Source organism: Aedes albopictus, chromosome 3 (genome assembly GCF_035046485.1).
Source record: "Aedes albopictus strain Foshan chromosome 3, AalbF5, whole genome shotgun sequence".
Taxonomy (NCBI): domain Eukaryota; kingdom Metazoa; phylum Arthropoda; class Insecta; order Diptera; family Culicidae; genus Aedes; species Aedes albopictus.
This window is the reverse complement of record NC_085138.1, coordinates 354,904,428-354,926,586: the sequence shown is the minus strand read 5'-3', so window position 1 is coordinate 354,926,586 and position 22,159 is coordinate 354,904,428. Positions and strand designations below refer to the sequence as shown.

Sequence of the window (22,159 nt, the reverse complement as noted above, 5' to 3'; positions counted from 1 at the left end):
CATGCATCGTTTTTGTTCGAGTTTGACGTTTGCTCACTATCGCCACCTAGTTGGTGGTCGGCCAAACATAGTCCTTTTAGCATTGGGCGAATATGTTTCCGTGACTATGATTTGATTCGAAAAATGTTCGAAGGGTTACGTCTGTTTGTCTGGGATATTACCTTTTGTGTATATTATATTTAACGTGTTACACCGATCTGACAGGAAAAGGACTAAACATAAATTACGTAATGGGTACCGAGGATTGTTAACAATCTGAGAAGTGAGTAAAGCACTGATTTTCCCATGAGAGAGTAAAAAACTAGAGACTGTATATATAGAGACACGCAAAGACGACTTCTTTTGATTGTTGTTGTTCTTCTTCGCCAGACTTTGTTTTCATAATTTTGCTGGCGTGCTCGTTAGGTAGCCGATTTGACAGTTCGACAGGTAGATTTGGTTTCACTCTTTGCGGGACTGTGTTATAAACAGACTGTATAAAAAACTACTCTCTTCATGAAAATAAAGCTACTCACTTTTGACTGTTATTGTCAAAGTACAAAAGTGAGTCGAAAACGACTCTCCTGAGAGTAGTTTAGAACGAGCGTGTTAACTGTTATACTACCATATCCATGCCAACTGGCAACACTGTTCGTTGAAACACCTCGCCATCGATCCCGCCTGTCATCGCGCTTTCGCGTTTTCTCGCTGACTCCGGCTTTGTTGTTTGCGTCGTCGGCGTCGGTGGTGTAGTGGTAAGCGTGGTTGCCTCTCACCCCAGTCGGTCGGGGTTCAATTCCCGTCGACGCCGATGGGATTTTCTGAGACATAAAATCCGTGATCACGCCTTCCCTCGGATAGGAAGTAAAGCCGTAGGTCCCGGCCCATGTGTTGATGGGTTCGATATGTAGGGTCCTCAGGTGTGGTGGCTGTCTCCCTGGGGCGTCGGAATTTAAGGCTTAGCTCCTAGACCCAGCCGACGTAAAACACAACTGGCGCCGAACGGTGCTAGTTGGCCAGAAAAAAGAAGAAGAAGAAGAAGTTGTTTGCGTCCTTCTTGCCTCATTCGTGTCACTTTTTCCTGCTGGTGTTCGTTCGGTCCGACGCGTCAATCGCTGTGAAATTTCTAGAAATTGACTGTAAATTACGGTGAAAATCCATGGAAAAGTAGTTTCGTTCAGTGCAGTGCCGTTTGAAGTTGATCGTGAGGGTAAAGTTTGACGGAATTGAATGAATTTTGTGGAGGAAAATTGAAATTTAAAATTTCTTTGTCGGCAGCCATTTTCTTCGCAAAGTTGAGTGTGGAATTTTACTTGTGTGTTGGGTGTTGTGGCTTGAAAAGGAAATTTAGGGCCACTGTCGGGGGATTTTTTGTGTGAAATTGTGCAATTTACCGTGAGTGAATAGTTTGGTGGGTGCGAAGTCGAGAATGGCGAGTCCCTCGCCAGCAAACAGCCCTATGCCTCCGCCTCAGGCGCCGAGTCCAATGGGGCCACCCTCGCAAAGCCCCGCACCGTCCCCGTCGCCGCATAGTCCGTACCAGCCGCCGCAAGGACCTCCACAGGGTCCACCGCATATGGCGCCGGGACAAGGTCCGCCGCATCCGCATGGACCTCCGGGACCGCCACAGGGTGGACAAGGAGGGCATATGCAAATGCAGGGTCCCCCACCTCAGCACGGGCCGCAGCCGCCCAATCCCCACGGTCCTCCGCCGCCGCAGCACGGACCACCGCACATGAATGGTCCTCCCCCACCGCAAGGTCCCGGTGGACCGCCACCGCCTCACCATATGCAAGGTCCCGGCGGGCCAGGTGGACCACCCGGTCCGCCACCGCAGCATATGCAACAGCATCCGCCGGGTCCACCACACCCGCAAATGGGGCAACATGGAGGACCGCCACAATCGCAGCCACCACCGCATCCGGGAATGCCTCCGCACCAAGGACCCCCAATGCCACCCGGGATGGTCCCCGGAGGGTATCCTCCCCATTCGATGCCGCCCAATTCGGTGAGTAAAAAGATTATTTTGTATGTTAATTGTAAATCACGATACATTTCGGATATCTGGGGTCTGTTTAACAAAAAGAATAAAAACGACATGTTTAACAAACTTTATATTTTTCATTGCTTCGGGTTAACTCTTTCCTCCACTTGACGCACAATCTCGAGCATCCGTTGAGCCAGCTTTTCACTGCTGGCGGCGATGATGTCCGGCTTCAGAATATCATACTCGCCTCCGTTGACGTTCATAACGACGCCACCGGCTTCCCTAATGAGAATCGCTCCCGCCGCAATGTCCCACGGTTTCAGATACTCGATACAGTAGGCGTCCACGTTGCCACTGGATATGTAGGCCAGCGTAAGGGCTGCAGAGCCGAACGCACGCAAACCGGTACACTCCTTGATGAGCTCTTCCCCTCGGCCGAGGATGTGTGGTCGAGCGGCCGGATAGCTGGCGATGGAGATTTCATGTCCAATCAGCGCCCCTTTGAACTGGAAGAAAAAATGACAGTGTTTGAGACTGTGATTTTCATTCGAAATTGGTTTACAGAAAAAGTCAGTGTTCGAATCTGTGGTACTTCGGAAATAAATAGATTTAGATTTCTCGTTTAAATCGTATCAACACTTTATTAGTTCACTCGTCACACTTGTGTACTCTTGTCTACTTGTTTACCGTCTGACAATAGCGCCGTCCGCTCGCGCTGTCGAGGGGGGCATGTCACTACATCTCCTTTTCTCTTGTAGATTTGTAGTCTGGACTACAAAGTAAAATCTCTGAACGTATCTGGTAACCCTGGATAGATACGAGGCTGCCTTTGAGAAGTCTGCGGCAACGAAGTACCTTTTCGATGGCGCAAGTCATGCTGTTGTTCGTCGGGGGGCTGGTCCAACTCGATTTCCTTAGTCACTCTTTTCAGATGCGATGAATTCCGTTGGTACGTTCTTCCTGATGAATCGTCTGCTACTGTAACTCGAGAACCTCTCTTGTCAACAACCGTGTATTCGTTGGGAGCAAAGTTGGGCGTGAGTTTATTTCCTGGTAGCAAGTTTTTCATCAACACTGTATCCCCTGTTTCCAAGTTGGATTGTCTGGAGTGTCGTGCAACATCCGCCGTTTCTCTTCCTTTTTCCTTAAGAATGCGATCTCTATCGGCTACCTCAGGAAGTCGCGGGCAATGCTGAAGATCTGAAAGAGATGGGATTTTTGATCGAATCGTGCGTCCACACATCAACTCCGTAGGAGTTTTGCCAGTGATGGAATGAGGAGAGGTGTAGTACATCATTAAGTAATCTTGCAAATCGACCTTCCAATCTCTCTTAAGCCCATGACTAATTTGAAGCCTCTTAAGCAAGGAACGGTTTTGTCTTTCGACTAATCCGTTTTCTTGCGGCCAGTATGGCGTCGTAAAGTTCAGGGTGATTCCACGAGCTTTGCAATACTGATCGAACTCATCCGAAGCAAATTGTCGCGCATTGTCCAGTGTTATTGTGACTGGGTAGCCTAAACGAGTGAAGATTCGATCAAGTTTGCTAATGGTGTCCTTTGCTGTAATTCGTGTCATTATCTCGACTTCTTTGTATCTGCTGTAATAATCGATAATGACAAGCAGATACTCTCCTGAAGGCATTGGTCCTAGGTAGTCGATTGCAACGTCGATCCACGGATTTGTAGGCAATTTACGTCGTTGCATTGGTTCGGGTCTTTCGGGCAGACTAACTAAACGACATCCTTCGCACCGCTGGACATATTGGACAACTTCCTTATCGATGGCTGGCCACCAAACACGATCCCTTAATCTTCTTTTCATTACAGTTTCACCCGGGTGTCCTTCGTGGGCGAGATCCATCATTCTTCTGCGCAACTGTGCGGGTACTACTAGTTTTGTACCCCTAACGAGAATGTCTCCTACGAATCCCAGCTCATGTTTGAATGTTTCGTATGGTTTTACTTCCGCATGTTTCCACACGTCTGTCTGCAAGCAGTCACGTAGTAACCCAAACTCGTAATCGCTTTGTGAAGCATTCTCAATCTCGTTGGTATCAATGGCAGCTGAACCCACAATGGTCAACACGAGAAATGTATTGTCACCATCAAACTCTTCGTTTCCCGCATTTTGTGCTAAACGACTAAATGGGTCTGCGATATTTGCGGAGCCTTTTCTGTATTTCACATTAAACGTGAAGGATTGAAGGCGCAGTACCCATCTCTCTATACGGGCGCATGGTTTCGACGTCGGGGAAAATATGGCCTCAAGTGCCTTATGGTCAGTCTCAAGTTCGAAATTACGTCCAAGGAGGTATACCGAAAATCGCTCTACGGCCCATACTATGGCGAGAGCCTCCTTTTCGGTTTGGCAATATCTTTTTTCTGAGTCTGACAGACACTTGCTGGCATACGAGATAATTCGCGGTTCAGAGTCATCATTTAAGCTTTTGAATTGTACCAGTACACCTCCAAGCGCAAAAGGTGAGGCATCTACGATCAGTCGTGTTCTTAAGGAGTTGTCAAAGTAGCTCAACGTCTTGACGTTGGAAATGAGCTCCTTCACTGCTTCAAATGACTGCTGGTGATGCTGTTTCCACTCGAACCTTGTATTCGAACGAAGTAGGCTTCTCATAGGGGCTGTCACTGTGCCTAAGTCGGGCAGGAAACGTCCTACGTAATTGGCAAGCCCCAGGAAACTCCTAAGCTCCTCAACGTTTTCCGGTGACCGGAAAGATCGCAACGTGCTCAATTTGTTTTCGACTGGTCGAATGCCTTCCGAAGAAAGATGATGTCCGACGAATTCAACTGCTGTGAGCGCAAACTGACACTTGTCGTGATTTAACAAAACGTTTTTCTCTTTCAGAGTCGACAACACCCGTTCCAATGCTGCGTCGTGTTCTTCCCGAGTGCGCCCAAAAACAAGAATGTCGTCGAGATAATTCACCACGTTCTCGCAGCAAGCCAGTATCTGTTCAAGTCAACCCGGGAGCTACTTGACAGCTGCCGAACAACGTCAGCGTACCTAAAAATTTTGGTCCGGGTGGTACTGTCAGATTCAAAGCGGCAAGCGCTACTTTTGATAGGGACGAAAACCGACAATAACAAACCGAACAAAAAATATTAAAACATTAAACCTGCATTAACATGTCTAAAGGGTCTAACTCGTTTTGTAAACAAACATTGTTTCTGTCGCTGTAGGGCTCATCTCAATCCACCCACGCATCTGGGGGCCGTTATCAGAAAGAGCGAAGATAGATCTTTCTGATAACGGCCCCCAGATGCGTGGGTGGATCGAGATAGACCCTACAGCGACAGAAACAATGTTTGTTTACAAAACGAGTTAGACCCTTTAGACATGTTAATGCAGAAACATTTGTTGTTTCCGCTTTTTTGTGGCAGGTAAATGCAAATTAAGTGCGGCATGATGAATTTGTTTACTAGAAGCGAAAATTATATCTATAAAACAAGTGAAGGCAAAATAGTCGGCTTTTATAAAATTAATAAGAAACTCATGTTTTCTTCTAGCGCGGTTATTAAGCAACAGCAAGTAATAAATTAGGTTATATATGCTAACATTTTACAGCTACATATCTGGTGGCCAATCCAAAATGGAAGTTAAAAATAATCATTTGCAGATTTTTTTTTCGAGTTTGATCTTCGGTATGGTCTAGCATGCACAGTCACCAATTAATATGGAAGACCGTTTAAATATGTGTTTTTATTACATTTTTTACAACAACAAAAAGAAAAATCAAAATAATTTCAATTTAATGAACATTAGTTTTTGAACTTCTGTTGAATACGTCCTTTTGATACGAAACGCTAGCCTCTTGTTGGCTTCCACTCACCACGAAACAAAAAGATGTTTTCGCATGGACAAAAATTGTTGCGTCAGTGAAGGATGGACCCGTTGTTTACGAACAGTAGCGACATCTGCGATTTGCAAGTAGGTACGCGAAACTGAGCTCATCTGTCAAGTTACGGGGGGGTTGGTTCAAGTACTCGTTGAAAAAGTTCGGGAGCACGACATCCCGAACATTAAACGTTTATACCGAAACAATCCTTTGTGAGTAATAAACGTTGTAATGTGACGTGACGATTCGTCAAGCTCCAATTGGTGGAATGCGTCTTTGATATCGAGGCGGCTGAAGAATCGAGCTTCGCTTAACTGTGGAAGAAAGTCTTCGAAAGTTGGCATCATATAACTTTCCCGTTGGATTGCGCGGTTAGCTTGGCGCATATCCACGCACAATCGCAAATCGCCATTATCCTTCACTATGACGACAAGCGGAGATACCCATGGGCTGAATTCCGTCACCGATTCGATGATGTCCATCTTTTCCAGACTGGCCAGTTTTTCCTCAACTCGACCCAACAAAGCAATGGGTGGACGACGTGCGTGCTGAATCACTGGTACAACTCTATCATCAATAGAAATTTTCAATTTTATACCTGCGATTTTCGGAAATGGGTGCTTCTCTTCTTTCCATAGTTGATTCACTTCCGCTGGTTGTGTGCTGGGGAGCCCAAGGATCAACACTCCCATGTCGATGGCTGTTGTTCTTCCCAGTAACGGCTGAGTTCCACCATCGATAACGTAGAATGTGGCAGTTTTCTGCAACTGCCGCGAGTCTTCCATAATCGAAATGGTGCTTTCAAACATTCCACATACCACTAGAGGGTTTGAGCTTTCGCCGTAGGGCCGAAATGAGTCGTCGGATCCACGTAAGTTGCTGACCGATATTCCTTCATGTAACAGCTTTCGCCACGTCTTGTCATCTAAGATGTTCTTTTGGCAGCCGGAGTCAATCAGCATTTGAACTGGAATCCCTCCTAACTTGACCCAAAGAAACTCCTCACCATTTCCGATGTTATAGATGAAGCTTTCCGGAGGCTTAATTGTGTCTGCACCGGTGATAGCGGCGTCGGAATGTTCGATTGTTCTAACCTAAAGCTCAAATTAACGTTAATGTCTAAATAACAAGTTTAAGAATTTAAACAATTACCATCCTCATTCTAGAATTTCTTCCTTCTGGAGCTTCAGCTTTCCGCTTCTGCTGCCGAGTTATATTAGGAGTTTTGCAACGCTTCGCAAAATGGCCAAGTTTCCCGCATTTGTTGCATTTTTGATTCTTGGCCGGACAATTTACGTCGTATCCGAAATGTCCGGTCCGTCCGCATCGAAAACATTCGCCTACCGGAGCACGCGTTTGGATTTTGTTCACCTCTTGACTTGTTTCCGGTCTTGCCATGTCTTTAGTGTGAAATCCAGCAGCAGAAAATTGGCTCACTTGGTATTTCAACGATCCGTATGACTGAACGATCTTCGTCAGACTTTCTAACGTGAGCCGCTCCTCGGCGAGCAACTTCTCTTTTAGCTCGGGTGGCGAAAATAGAATCATCTTGTCGATAATGCCAATTTCACGACTTTCCTGATTGGTAGCCCCGAAATTGCAATTATTGGCAGTGTCCATCACCCGGAAAAGGAACTTTTCTAGGGGCTCTTCGGTTTCACGTTTCAGGGTCCAGAATACGTTTCGTTCAAAAGCGTCATGGTATTTTGCAGCAAAAAACTCATCCAGTTTGTTCAAAGCAACCTCGAGTGGGTCAATGCCGACAGCTGGTTCGACATCTGCTCCCGGGATCGACTCATACACCTCTTGGACTTCCGGTCCCGCAAGAGCCAGGAAGATGTGCTTCAGTCTAACTTTATTCGCTTCTCGATTCGCCAACTGCACGTATTCAAAATTCTTCCTGTAACGTTTCCAAGCATCGCGAATCTGACTTTTCGGCAGTGCCTTGAAATGAAATGGGGGGATATTCCACTTATCCATTCCGCGTACGTCCTTGCTCCAGACTCTGTAGCGTCTCACTTGCCGACGGTGTGGCGAATGGTTAGATTCTCTTGATTACCACGGTCTCCAGGACTCTTCCGCTGATGGCCGGATGCTTGTTTTTTTGCTGCAGTCTCTCAGACCCTTCCGCCGATGGCCGGATGACTGTTTTTATCGCGGTCTCCAGGACCCTTCCGCCAGTGGCCGGATTTCCAATTTTGCCTCGGTCTCTAGGACCCTTCCGCCAGTGGCCGGATTCTTTTGATAGTCTCGGTCTCCAAGACCCTTCCGCCAGTGGCCAGATAGTTTCTGCCCTAAGAACGAAACACAAACCAAAAATCAACATTAGCTCGATGCCATACGCCATTTTGTTTTTTATTTTGTTTGGAAAAATGTGACGCGCTCGCCGAAAGTTTATCATCATCAAAACACACTATTTCTTTCGTTTTTTTCAATCTTACCAATATTAGCTGCTTCCGGTTTGTCCTCGTCGCCAGATTTGTGGTACTTCGGAAATAAATAGATTTAGATTTCTCGTTTAAATCGTATCAACACTTTATTAGTTCACTCGTCACACTTGTGTACTCTTGTCTACTTGTTTACCGTCTGACAATAGCGCCGTCCGCTCGCGCTGTCGAGGGGGGCATGTCACTACAGAATCAGTAGTTCAATAAGGGTTCAACGTAATCTGGCTTTGCACATTCCTTCAGTAATTCAGCTAAGGAACTTCCACACAAGTACATATTTCTACAAATTGCTTCATAAATGAATCAGATTCTACCGAAATTTGCATTTTTTTTAGAGAATGTTTCCATACACTTTTCCTAAAGCAACTCTCAATTTTTCTTGGGTCATCTAGAATCTAATCAATAAGTCCTCAGAGCGATCTTCTGTCTCCCTCTAATCTTTGGATTGATACTATTTAGAGAGAAGTGTCTTCTGAGGGTCCTCTTACCTCAATTGTTGCTAGTGCTGTTAAAACATATTTCTTTAATACTGTTAGTAGTGTGACGACTATCGGGAGTCGTACGTTCGTCGGTCTGGTAAGACGTACAGATTTAAAGCTGACCATCCTACTACTGTGCATGACCGTTGGAGAGAGCCACCGATAGATGTTCAACTATCTAATTTAGTATTAAGTAAACTGCAGAACGGTTAAGATTTGTATGTTTTCTCTTGAATAAAGTTTATGTTGTAAAGATCGCTGCGTTAGTTATATCGTCGTGTTACAGTAGAGAGAAACATGCCTGGTTCTGAACATGGTTAATCAAAGAATGATATATTAGCATCTATCCCATCTCCAATTCTTTTCACTGCTCCCAGGAATTCCTTCCTGGACTCCTCTAGATGTTCCTTCTGGAATTCTCAAGTAGTTACTTCTTGGTTTCCTGAAGTTGTGTCAAGTGAAATTTCTCCAATAATTATTCAGGCGTTCAGGAAATCATGAGTCAAGGATATATTTCTCGGATACCTTCAGGAACTTCTCTCGGGATTCCTTCATTAATATTATCCGGGATTCTTCCAGGAACTTCTTCTAGAACTCTTCCAGGACTTTCTTCACGGGTTCCTCTCATAGTTATTTCTGGAACTCCTTCTGAGACTTCTGCAGGAGTTTCTTCTTGGTATCCCTCAAAAACTTCACCTTGGAATTTTTCGCAGTTTCCTTCAAAAGTTACTTCCGCCTTTTTTTCGGGATTATTTCAAGAACTCCTTTCGGCATTCCTTTAAGATTTTTTCCAGGAGTTTCATTTGAGATTTTTTCAAGAACACCGTGCGAGACTACACAACACATAATCTTCACAGATTACCTTTAGAGGTTCCTCCCGTAACTCCATCTGGTATTCCTTCAGCAACTGTTTTCGAATTTGCTTTAGCAGTTTCTCCTGTTGATCCTTATGTATTTTCCCCAGGAGCTCATTTTGGAATTCTCGCATATCTTCCCCATCCTCTAGGAGATGATTACGAAACCCTACAGTAAAGTTTTGTTATTGGAATCCATACGAAATTGCTTCAGAAGATCCGTCCCTCTAAAATTCTTACAGGAGTTCCTGGAGAAATTCCTTATACATTTTCTTTAGAATTTATTTAAGAAGTTCGTACGGGTTTCTCCAATAAGTTCTACACCTACGGGGACAACATTCTTCCAGAAATTCTTTTTGGGAATTCCCAGAAAAAAAAAACTGTTGAAGACATTCCAAAAGGCACTGGAAGAATCCCATAAAATAGACCAATTGGAAGTTCCTGCAGTTACTTCTAGATTAATCTCAGAAGGAACTCCTGCAAAACGAATTCCTGGAACAATATCAGGAATATCTGGGGAATCCCGGAAGGAATTCCTAGATGAGTCCGGAAGGTATCTCTGTGGGAATCCGGCGAGGAGTTGCTGGAAAAATCCCGGAAAGCACTCCAGGAGAATCCCAGATGAAATTTCTGGAGGAATCATAATAAATAAACCTCTGGAGGAATCTTTTAAAAAGATCCCTTAGGGACATCAGAAGGAACTGTTGGAAGAAACTTGGAATAAATTTCTGGTAAAATCGCGAAAAGAATTGCGTGCAGTGCCCTATGGGTGCGATATATCAGAATAATCAACAAAATCTCTCATGTTACGGAAGGGAGTATACGTTGATTGACTTCTTCGGAAAAAGAACCATCCGCTTTTGATTGACTTGCAATCTAATTGCTCCAGCAAATGCTGCAAAATGAAATTTGACCTAAGAGGAGTTTCCCTAAGTGTTACTCTGATAAGTTCAAAGAGTAAATCTTAGACTGCATTCTTAGAAGCATCTCAAAAGAAGTTATTTGACAATGACTTTTCAAATCGCTTTCTCTTTAAAGAGCTCATCGGCCTTTGGGTCAGCTGAACAATCTGTTAGTCACTGAAACTAACCGGAGATTCAAAACAGAAACGATACAGATCCGAGAGTCGTTATGGAAGTAAGCGCCCATGCCGGTGACCGCCAAGTGGAAATCTTGAGACGACCGAGCACTAGCATCCACTCAAGTAACATTTTGATGACCAATTAGTCTTTTGGAGTTGCTTAGAACTATCATACAACCAAATTAAAATGTTGATAGTTTTCGAAATATCTTTAAGATTAATTGTCATAAAAATATTACTTGGGCATGGAATTATTCTTCGAAGACAGTCATCGCTCGACTATCAACTGCACACCGAGAAGGAATCTTGGAAAGCTCTGTAGCAAGGTCATTAAAATACGTCGTTATTGCCTAAGATCACTCAAACTTATTTGCCAAACAGAGCATTGCAATGGATAAAACATAGAACGTTATTTTCAAGATCTGGAAGCGTTTTTCTCTCGCCTGTCCAATGCTGGTCAGAAACGGAATCCGCAACTGATGGTAGCCGTGGTATTGAGGAGTCTGCCTGACCACTACGATACATTACGAAGGTATTAGAGCTTACAATATAATTTGTGAAAGCGAAGCTAATTGATGAATTCTTGAAACTGTCCGGTACTCACAACGTCAGAGATTCAATTTTGAAGATTGTAGCTGAGAGAAAGCAGATCTTGTTTCATTCTTGCAACTAGCGAAATGGGGATTGTTTCTTTTGCAACCGTCAGCGTCGTAAGAAGATTCGCAGATTTCGTCCGAAAAATTAATTTCGTCATAGCCATTATCATAACCAAAACCGAAGCGTGGTTTGTACAGAAGCCTGACCTGAAGTTATATTTGCTGGAAGCATGTTCAAATATTTGGAAGTCAAGCGGAAAAACAAGACCCGAAGGTAGTGAAACTTACTTTTGTTGATTACGCGGACTCTCAAGAAGCTTATCGGTTCGTGGATCGACCAAAACAACAAGCTGACATGCAGCAGGACGGCTCGTTTCATCACCAAAGGAAAAGATCTTCAAATCCAAACAGTGGAACAGTGTGGAAATATCGGTGCGCACCAGAAGAAAACGGCAGTAACGATCCTGCACCAACGCTTGACAACAATGAAGATTCTTTCATGGATGTCAGTGAAGGAGAAACAAACTGGTGTAGACCAATGAACTAAGAAGATCCATCAAAAGTACGAAAGAATTTGCCCTAAGTCGATTCATGATCGGTATGGATAAAAATTAACTTCCGGAGCCTTGTTCGTTCAAGGAATCTTCAGACTGGACTGAAATAATGTGCAAGAATTTGGTATAAAACGCTAAACAAACTACTTGTCTGTATGAATTTTAAGCCAATAATCCATCCGTTAATGATCATTGTTAGTATGTACGAAACGAAAAAAGGAAGAACTGCATATTCGGCTGTGAACGTGGACGATTTTGTTGTGTGTAAAACTGATTAAAAATATCAAGATTCATCGATGACCTGAATCGTAACTTCCAACTAAAACGTCGCTGGGCAGAATGAAGCACTTCCTTGCTTCAGGTTCATTCGAAAAATGGCGTTGCTCTCTATCAAAAGGCGTATATCCGGAAACTGCTTACGAGATTATGCATGGATTGCCTTGGATCCTGGCCACCTCCTACCAAAAAGGCAAAGTGGCCAAAGAGGGAGAAACCAGAGCTGCCAGACAAAAACTGGAATCTGTGACTTTGACAATCTTGGAATCTCTTTGGGTTAACCAATCGGGATACTCGAAGATGACCAAAATAGCATGAAGTAAATTGGTGCAGCAAGACTAGTGTTAATCGTGATCTCGTTGGAACATCTCTTTGTAAGGCACTTGAAATAAAACAAGATGACATAAAAGAACTTCAAACCCTGTCGAATGAAGAGATGATAGTTGATATGTTGACAAAATCTTAACAGTTCATCAAGCTTCCACATTTCCGACAAGATTCCATCGAAGAGACTCTAGAAGGTCAATCATGCAGGCGACTCTGGAGATGTCCCATCAAGTAACTAAGTTCCCAGAGCTGTTAGTGTACATAATATAAAGACAGGAGAAGCTAATAAATCCATTCAATCGTTGTTGGCTATTGAACTGGTAACAAGTCTCTCATTTGATCTACAATTCCCCTTTCAAACAATTTTACATTTTGCCAGCTCTCAATACAATGCTAGTTAGAATGCGAACCTCTACTGTGAATCATACAAATTTTTACCCTGCTTCTCAAAGCAACATACCTACACCGAATCACTCTTTTCCAATAAGAATACACTTACATTGTCAACGCCACTGACGTGCACCCGTTCACCATTCAGAAAAGTCCCCTGTCCAGCAATCGCCGTGTACAGCTCATCCATGCACGGATTGTAGATGATTCCAATTTTCAGCTCCCTATCCACCACAAGCGCCACCGAAATGGCAATAAACTTCACACCACGCACAAAATTGATCGTCCCATCGATCGGGTCAATGATCCACGTCGGCCTCTGGTCCAGCGCTTCCTTCTTGTTGGCTTCACTGGCACTCTCCTCCCCGAGCATCCGATGATCGGGAAACCGCTTCTTCAGTCCCTCGATCAACACATCCTCCACCCGGCGATCGTACTCCGTGACCAGATCCCAATGCCGGCCCTTACTGGCAACGTCCTTGGTGGAATTCCGGAACCCCTCGAGCACAATCGGTCCACACTGTTTGGTTAATTCGAGGGCGAGGTCGAACGCTTCCTTGATTTGTTGGTCGTTCATTTTTGAAGTGTTGTGGAAAACTAACGGGCGATGATGTCCGAAAGTCGGCACTAACCGTTCTCAGTTGAGCAGGTATCTACTACGACCGGTGGTGACGTAATGACGTGCGACTACTTATTTACTGATAAGATTGCTGTTCAGGTTTCTGTTTTGCGAACAATGACTCGTAGAATGTGTGTAAAACGGACGAGAAGCGTACCTAGGGTAAATGTACCAATAGTGGTGCTATTAGTAGCTCCTTGCAGTAACATAATTGAATAAAATTGATAACACCACAAAATAAAAAGTCTGAAAACGTTAATCGGTAGTTTTTCATCAAAATTTGCTAGAAAAAAAGTAAAAACCATTGTTTCTTTCAGTTTTTGCTAATAAATCACTTGCACCAACTATAGGTACACGGTTTCTCTTATGGAGGTAAAATTTAACATTGGTTCCTATAGTGGCGCATCCCATTGAATTCTTATGGAACCCACCACTATAGGAACACTACCTCCACTATAGGTGCAAAGGAGCAAAAAAATTAAGGAAAATAATTGTTTAAAATACCGTCAAGGCACCATTCACCGTGGATCTAAGAGGATTCGAGACAAATAAGGGCTGTCATTTGACACCAGTCTTATAAACATTGTTGGTGTCGCTTTTAATTGCCTTCATTATAGGTTAAAATTGAAGCAATATCGACAGAAGTAGAAAATTTTTCACAAAATTTGGTGATATAGTACAATTAGTAAAGGGTAGTAGGGTCGCCTAATTCCGTGGTAGGTCACCATTCACCGTGGTAGTAGGGACCCATTCACCGTGTATGAGAAATTTTATTCTACTTTGTTTAAAAATGATCAAAACAACCCAGCCAAGGGAATTTTCTTCGTTTAAATTCATTTCAAGTAATAACTTGCAAGATTTTATTAGAAAAACGAATGTTCAAATTTTCGATTTTTTCTAGATATATGGGACAATATGGGGCACGGTGAATGGAGACCATTGATTTTTAGGGTACCCATTTACCGTGCCTTTTTGTGTCAATTAAAAAGTACGAGTAATCGTACTTTCTTGTTAAACTTACTTCGGTAATGCAAAATACATACCTGATATGTGAATTTAATTGCTCCTTGGTGGAATAAAAACGTTACAACATTTAGTTTATCGCTTAAATCACCTTAGCGCAGTTTTCGTTTTTTCACTATGAATGCAGTGAACGAGCAGAAACCCGTTTCATGTAAACACACTTTAGTGTCAAAATGATACTTTTAAATGTTTCTAATGAGCGTTTTGACCTGGTAACAATACATTAGTGTTGTATTGGTGAAATTGAAGGGAAATTGTTATATCATTCAATCATAATATGGAAATAATGAAAAAATATTCGAAGGCACACGGTGAATGGAGCCCCCACGGTGAATGGCGCCTTGACGGTAAGTTTTTCGGCAAATCCTGAACACAAAACTGAATTAATGTTATTAATAAGTTATGATGCATCTATTAAAAATGTCATTTGCAAGCTTTTTGGTCGAAATAGTGCTAAATTGGTTATACCACCACTATTGGTACTACCTCCACTAAGGGAGCTTTTACCCTAGTCGAATCGAGAGACGGTTTCTATATCTCTGTTAATTTATTTGACATTGGATGAAGCAGTGCAGTCAGATGGGTTGGCTTTCGTAACGATCGTGTATCGTTGAGCTGTTTGTTTAGCTACTCCAGTTTTATATTTTTATTTATTAAGCTTTTCTTTGCCAGATATATCTTGGTTAGTCAGTTTTGATGAGAAACTCCTCAGAATCAAAACACGCCTACCACTTAAACCCCTGCTCGTGTTTTCACCCAAATTGAAATTCAAAAACCGTGGTTCAATTGATTTTGTTACTAATACCTACTACAGTACTGATTAATGCATTGTACTGTAGTTTACTGCTTTATTCGTCAGATTTGTGCCTCTGATTTTGGTATTGAATTCCAATACTTTTTCCAAAGCAATTCGCTTTTTACAGAAATTAAAATTCATTATACTTAAAACGCATTTTCTAAGTAAAATGTCAACTATCTGAATTTAAGATTATGATTTTTCAAACACTTGAAATGAAATACTTTCCTGAAGCGACCTAATCTTTCAGTCACAATCAGCTTGCACCACTGATTTTAGCGTAGCGTACATGTATTGTGTCTCGTCATCTTTGCAAACTGCAATCCCTAAGCTATGATAATCGTTTGGAAGAACACTGCTCTTCACTTCTTTACTAATTCGGTATACCTGGAAAGTATTAGGGTGGTATGAGTGATTACCGGTGGGAATGTTAGTCAACACAGTAGATAAAAATGAACCTAAATCTTATCGCTTGGGATATTTGGGTGTTGTTTATTCGCTCTCAATATGAATTGTACAAGACCAAATTTATTCACTGCAGAAAACCCAAACAAAAGTGAGATATGTGAAAATATTGTTTCCAAAAGAGCAACGGTAATGAAGCTAGTGACAGTGAATGTGAAAATCTGCTAACAAGTGATTTTGAGAATTGAACAAGTAGGTTGTGGTTAGAATAAGCATAAGTAAAGACTGCCCCAGAAAGTATGGACGCACCCAGTTTCCTTGAAAATAATACACAAGTGTAGAGTTCATTTTTTTTTGGATACATGTATCGTTTATCTTAGAATAGTACATCAGATTAGCGTTCTCAATATCTTCGATCTACCTGTTGTATGCTAGCTTGGCGTTCTTCGGACGTTCTTCTTGATATTCAGCACAGCCTTTTTAGCATTAAGTTTTGACACTTTTTTTTCAATCCTTTTCAAATTGTTAAATGGTATCTGAGGCCGAGACATGTTTCCTAAGATGTGCCTTCGCCAATGCCCAAAATTCTTCAATTGCTCGGATTTGTGGACAATTTGGAGGGTACATGTCCTTTGGAACGAATGAAACATTCTTTGTGTTGTACCATTCTACCGTTGATTTTGCATAATAAGGCATTTTATGAGACGTTTCAAATCAGCTGTTTTTTGAATGTTTACCAGTTTTGAAGTCCAACCGCTGGGCCCATTTATTTACATTTTCGCTAGCATAACATGTGATACAGGCCCATCCAACAAACGGAGTTCATTTAGCTACGAAAATGCGTCAATCCGTCCACTATAATTAATACCCGTAGACCGTAAGAATGTTTTTTTCATCTGCTAGTGGCATGATGCAGCTCGGGGGATTGATACATGCCACATTAGAAACCGAAACATCTCTGCCAGCTAAAATCTGATTGGCGCTCACCAAATGTTATGCTACTTTTCGCGAAAACAAAAACATAAAATGTAAACAATAACAATGATCAGCCCACCGGTAGAACGTCTCGTAAAATAGCTTATGACAAGATGCAAGATCTGGCCAGGAGATAACAGGATCCTTGTGGCTTCGAATCATGGGCAGAAGTCGCTTTGCAAGCAATCCCTGGTGTATGTTTCACTGTTCATTGAAGCAGTTGTGATGAAAGGCTGCGAGATCTTACCACAGCTACAAATGACTTGCCAGACCAGAACTTTCTTACCAAACTTTTCGACAAGAATGGATGTTTCAGACTGGTCCAATACTTCCCTTTCACGCACCATTTAATATTGTGGCCCCGGCAAGAACTTGTTGCCAAACTTCACGTAAGTTTCGGCGTCCATAATTATGCAGTTCGAATTCCCAACAAGCATCTTGTCATACAACTTTCGCACTCTGGGCCTGTTTCGGCCTCTGTTTCGGTTGCTTTTGCTTCTTATAAGCCCGAAGATTCAAACGTCCTTTGCAGCAGATTAAAAAAAAATGAATGTACATCGTGTTTTTTCTACCCAACATCAGTATTCTAGCTATATTTTGATTTGCAGAAGGTTTTCAAATATTCTATCGGTAAATTTTTTTCCATGCATTTTGTAAGGGAGAGAAATTGGCCGAAAATCAGAATTTCATGTAAATGTGTATGAAAACCGCTAAAGAGATAAAAAAAAACAAAATTTCCCCGATGAAATATTTTAAAACCTTCTGCAAATGAAAATAAAGCTTGAATATACCGTCAAGGCACCATTCACCGTGGATCTTAGAGGATTCGGGGCAAATAAGGGCTGTCATTTGACACCAGTCTTATAAACATTGTTGGTACCGCTTTTAATTGGCTTCATTATAGGTTAAAATTAAAGCAATATCCACAGAAGTAGCAAAATTTTCACAAAATTTGGTGATATAGTACAATTAGTAAAGGGTAGTAGGGTCGCCTGATTCCGTGGTAGGTCACCATTCACCGTGGTAGTAGAGACCCATTCACCGTGTATGAGAAATTTTATTCTACTTTGTTTAAAAATGATCAAAACAACCCAGCCAAGGGAATTTTCTTCGTTTAAATTCATTTCAAGTAATAACTTGCAAGATTTTATTAGAAAAACGAATGTTCAAATTTTCGATTTTTTCTAGATATATGGGACAATGGGCACGGTGAATGGAGACCATTGATTTTTAGGGTACCCATTTGCCGTGCCTTTTTGTTTCAATTAAAAAGTACGAGTAATCGTACTTTCTTGTTAAACTTACTTCGATAATGCAAAATACATACCTGATATGTATGTGAATTTAATTGCTTCTTGGTGGAATAAAAACGTTACTACATTTAGTTTATCGCTTAAATCACCTTAGCGTAGTTTTCGTTTTTTTACTATGAATGCAGAGAACGAGCAGAAACCCGCTTCAAGTAAACACACTTTAGTGTCAAAATGATACTTTTAAATGTTTCTAATGAGCGTTTTGACATGGTAACAATACATTAGTGTTGTATTGGTGAAATTGAAGGGAAATTGTCATATCATTCAATCATAATATGGAAATAATGAAAAAATATTCGAAGGCACACGGTGAATGGAGCCCCCACGGTGAATGGCGCCTTGACGGTACACTGTTACAGAAATTATAAATACACCAACGATAACCTGCCATTTCAATTTGAGCACAATATCCAAAAAAGTTTCTTCTAGCTCTTATAGTTAACATGCTAACGAAGCAAATAATACCAATTAAACTAGATGATTAAAATTTGAAGTTGCACAAAGTGGTCAAAAAATGTAGCACAGTAGAAAAGAAAAAAATCTCACAGATAAAATATTTAATTACCAAACACAATAAAAATTGCTGTATCGATAATAAAAGATATTTCTCAATTGGTAAAGGTAATTTTTACTGGAATATTTGATCAAGAACCACCATTACGGCCCTTCTCAAAACAAAAAATTTGTTTCAAATTTCTCAACAACACCAGTAACAACAAACATTAAGCAAACGAATGTCTTAATTACTGTTTACTGCATTCGTTTTTATGGTATGACAAGCTTTGCCATCTGAAGGATCGAATGAGCTGAAAAAATAAGTTTGTTTAGGTAAAATGCGTTCAGGGAAGCTAAGAAACTGTGTGGTAGTTCTTATGTATGTTCCGTAGAAAACCTTAAAAAAATGAGAAACTTGATCTCCGGAAAAATGTTGTGGAAATGCCTTTATCGATTTTTCCCAAATTTTGATCAAGGCATTCCTTAGACAACTTGTTGAGAAAGCGAATGTGATAAAAAATTAGATAATTTTTTGTATTTAGTGCTTAAAAATGTTAAAATCATTAAAACACACCTTTGTGCAAATGCAAATTTGAAAAATTAAGTTATTTGTTGGATAACTCGACTATTCTTTAAAATAACAAGACAATTGGAAGGAAATATAAAAATATGGAGTACAATATGCTATACTCTGAAAGAAGTTGGTAAAAATCATTATAACAGTTCATTTAATTTAATAAACAAAATGTATTTATAATTTCTGAAACAGTCTATACTGATGTTTGGTGCAAAGAAACCCGATGTACATTTCATTTTAATAATCTGCTGGTTCAGACACAGCGTATGTTATCCTCATCGAACTTCCTGATCACTGTTCGCATCGCCTTTTTACTTACTCCTTCCATTTTTGCCAACTTTCTCAGTGACATTCCGAATTCTGTATTTCGTCTCTGTTCCACGGAAAGTCCACGCATTTTTAACACAACTGTTTGAATCGATCAAACCGTTATACAAAATGACGAGCGAGAAATGTAAACAATAGGATGCAGCCATAAAAAAGGACTAGTTGTTATCAAAATTTTGTGAAATGGCAGCGGTTTCTGACTGCGTCCATACTTTCTGGGGCAGTCTTTAGGGAGACTAATCCATCTGTTCAACAGGGTGCTCCTAGTTTCATCCTGATACGAAACCGTTCAATGTTAACCGTTATGTGTCCGACAAACGTTTTGCTTTTTCTTACACCGTGCTCTTTAACCCTAAAAGGGATACCTGGGGTCCATTGGACCCCAGGCACCTTTCAGAGCTCGTCTATGATGGAACACACTCAGCGAGGTGACAAAACTGAGGCCATGAAGGTATCCCTTTTAGGGTTAAATGGGCGCTGGGTACCCGGGTACCCTGTCGGCCACATAAGGGTTAAATATTAGTGGCGATTCTTTGGAAGATTTGATGAAGTATATTCGAAAGCATGAATGTCTAAATAAACCACCTTGAAATTAAAACTGTTTGAAAACTGCTGCAGTTTTTTTTTTTCAAATCCCTATGTTTCCCCATGGTATTGAATATTCCGGTGTATAGACATTTAGAATTCTATTAAATCATCAACAACATATTCTAACCGAAGTTCTGGCGAAGGTCAGAAGTTTAGCAGAATCCATAGACTGTCGACATTCTGTTTAACCCTTTCCTTCCCACGACCTTGAACGACTATTTCTATGCCAGGAAAGTGAAAAAAGTACTTAAACAAAAGTTATTGCAAAATTACCAAATTTTTCGAAATCAACGAGAAAAATTAGTTGTAGATCAACTATTGAAACAAGTAGTTGGCAGTTAGGTTCACCTAATAAGATTAAAATCATAGTCTAAAAACTATTGCATCATATTCATCTAATTCCGTTTGTCTCGAGTTCGTCGGAAGTCAATGGTGCTATAAACCCAGAGCAATAATGGGGAGTGAAGGGTTAAATTCTTAAAACCAATTCTGTGTTGGAGAAAATTTCTAGTTTTCAAATAACCTTTTTGCTTTGAACTTGGAATATCAATTTCATCCACCAAAACGAAAATCTTGAAATACTGTCACTCTATGAAAACCAAAAATAATGAATGGATTACTGTGTAGCATTGTTTAAAATTGCTACAGAAAATCAACTCAATCGCATTTATTTTGCCTGAGCGAATACCACTTCGACTGAAATGGTTTCCAGGGTTGCATCCTTGGATGTGTGATCCTACTCTAAAACGAATCATATTATACATTTCTTATAAATTCGGCCAAAAATTTGTCAAGGTAATCCAATAAAAAATATTTTTTTCTCAATGTAACATACATTAACATTAGCATTAGCATTAAGCGAGTCGCACAAATTCGTAGGTGGTACAATCCTAGACCGCTGTTATGAGGGTTGCCTCCTTCCCGTCCGAACCAAGGCACAAAGATTTGGGACTAATCTCTCACTCTTAGACAAGACTGACGCAATCCTCCAATGGTCGACCACTGTCCTGGCCACGTCCTTGCGACTGCTGAGGGATGGGAAGGGATTAGTTTTGGACGCCTATGAAAAATGTAGACAACTCTACGATCTCTCAGGCCTAGGTGTCACGGGAATTTGGGTGTTGTTAGTGGAAGGGTAAACTCCAAAGGATATGCTTGGTCAACGTTCAGGCACACCATTGTTAGTCTTCTTCGAATCAGTTGTCTACCCGATTCATCCTGGTTTCCTCGTCGTGTTGATGACATTTGGTTGAATTACTAGATTCTTCGGTTGATAATCTGAAATAAAAAATAATATTAAGGCCCCTTAGTGTGTCAGCTCAAATTTTGCTCTTCTTATTTGAATCTTATTCCAAACAATCATCAAACACGATAGTAGTTGTGTAGCCTTTCTATACCAATTCCATAAATAAACAAACAAAAATAGTACCTCTTTGTCTCGGTACCTCCAATGTAACCATTTCAAGAATATGAATCATTTGAAAGCAACTCAAGCAGTAAACTACTCTACTTCAATGAATAACAAGGAAACATATCCAAATGTCACGAAAAATGTTAGATTTTTTGTGTAACAAGCTAGAAATGATCGAATTATTTTGGTACGCTCTCTCACTGTTTATGTTTGCTGCAACAGCAGGGCTGGCGGATCGCTTGGTGAAGATTTCGTAAATTATAATGCTTTGCTTATTTCACTAACAATTGTGGTAAAAAAGTTAAAAAATAATCACCCCACAAATTATTTTTGATTTTATGACGCATAACCAATGTGTTTGACTGGATTTCGATCAATTTCATTGATGCTTTGGCCAGCAGGATCGACATCACTGCGTCCAATGATCGATGATTGTGCGCGCCAAAAGACATCACCGCGCTGCCGCCGTCGTCGTTGATACTGCGGCGGTGGGTGGTAAACACCGCCAACCACATTTTAGTGCGGTCGAAACAAATCGTTAAAAATTTCTACTTTCGAGTGAACTAATGCTTAGTAATCGTGATTACTTGGAAAGAGGCTTGTATTTGAAGTAGTGTGAATACATTTTTATGCCGAATATCTCGCGTGAAACTGATTATTTTATAGAATAAGATAAGTGTCGATTTTTTACAAACATGTATTGGTGCAATGTTGTGTAAAGTTGATTTCGGTCAATGATTTTGAAGAAGCCATTTTGCGGTGACACGCTAAGGGGCCTTAAGGCTCAAGCATTCGTCATCATTTTT

The 22,159-nt window shown here is 41.2% G+C and overlaps 3 protein-coding genes across 3 annotated transcripts in view; 1 reads left to right on the top strand and 2 right to left on the bottom strand.

The window, feature by feature from the left end:
* The first annotated feature begins 1,043 nt into the window (after positions 1-1,043).
* Positions 1,044-22,159, top strand: part of LOC109428932 (ATP-dependent helicase brm) — a 33,244-nt gene continuing 12,128 nt past the window's right edge. Inside the window, exon 1 of the mRNA XM_062855293.1 lies at positions 1,044-1,987. Within this exon, the coding sequence (XP_062711277.1) occupies positions 1,409-1,987 (579 nt within the window). The 5' untranslated portion in view covers positions 1,044-1,408. The remainder of the gene's footprint in view (positions 1,988-22,159) is intronic.
* LOC109428933 (uncharacterized) lies at positions 2,079-13,495 on the bottom strand. Its single transcript, XM_062855298.1, has 2 exons — positions 12,934-13,495; positions 2,079-2,472 (listed from the first exon to the last, which is right to left on the bottom strand). The coding sequence occupies exons 1-2, from the start codon at positions 13,399-13,401 to the stop codon at positions 2,101-2,103; spliced, it is 840 nt and encodes a 279-aa protein (XP_062711282.1). The 5' UTR covers positions 13,402-13,495; the 3' UTR covers positions 2,079-2,100.
* On the bottom strand, positions 4,938-8,459 carry LOC134289457 (uncharacterized protein K02A2.6-like). The gene is made up of 3 exons (XM_062855297.1): positions 6,973-8,459; positions 5,338-6,914; positions 4,938-5,100 (listed from the first exon to the last, which is right to left on the bottom strand). Exons 1-2 carry the CDS (start codon positions 7,798-7,800, stop codon positions 5,961-5,963), a joined length of 1,782 nt encoding a protein of 593 aa, XP_062711281.1. The 5' UTR covers positions 7,801-8,459; the 3' UTR covers positions 4,938-5,100; positions 5,338-5,960.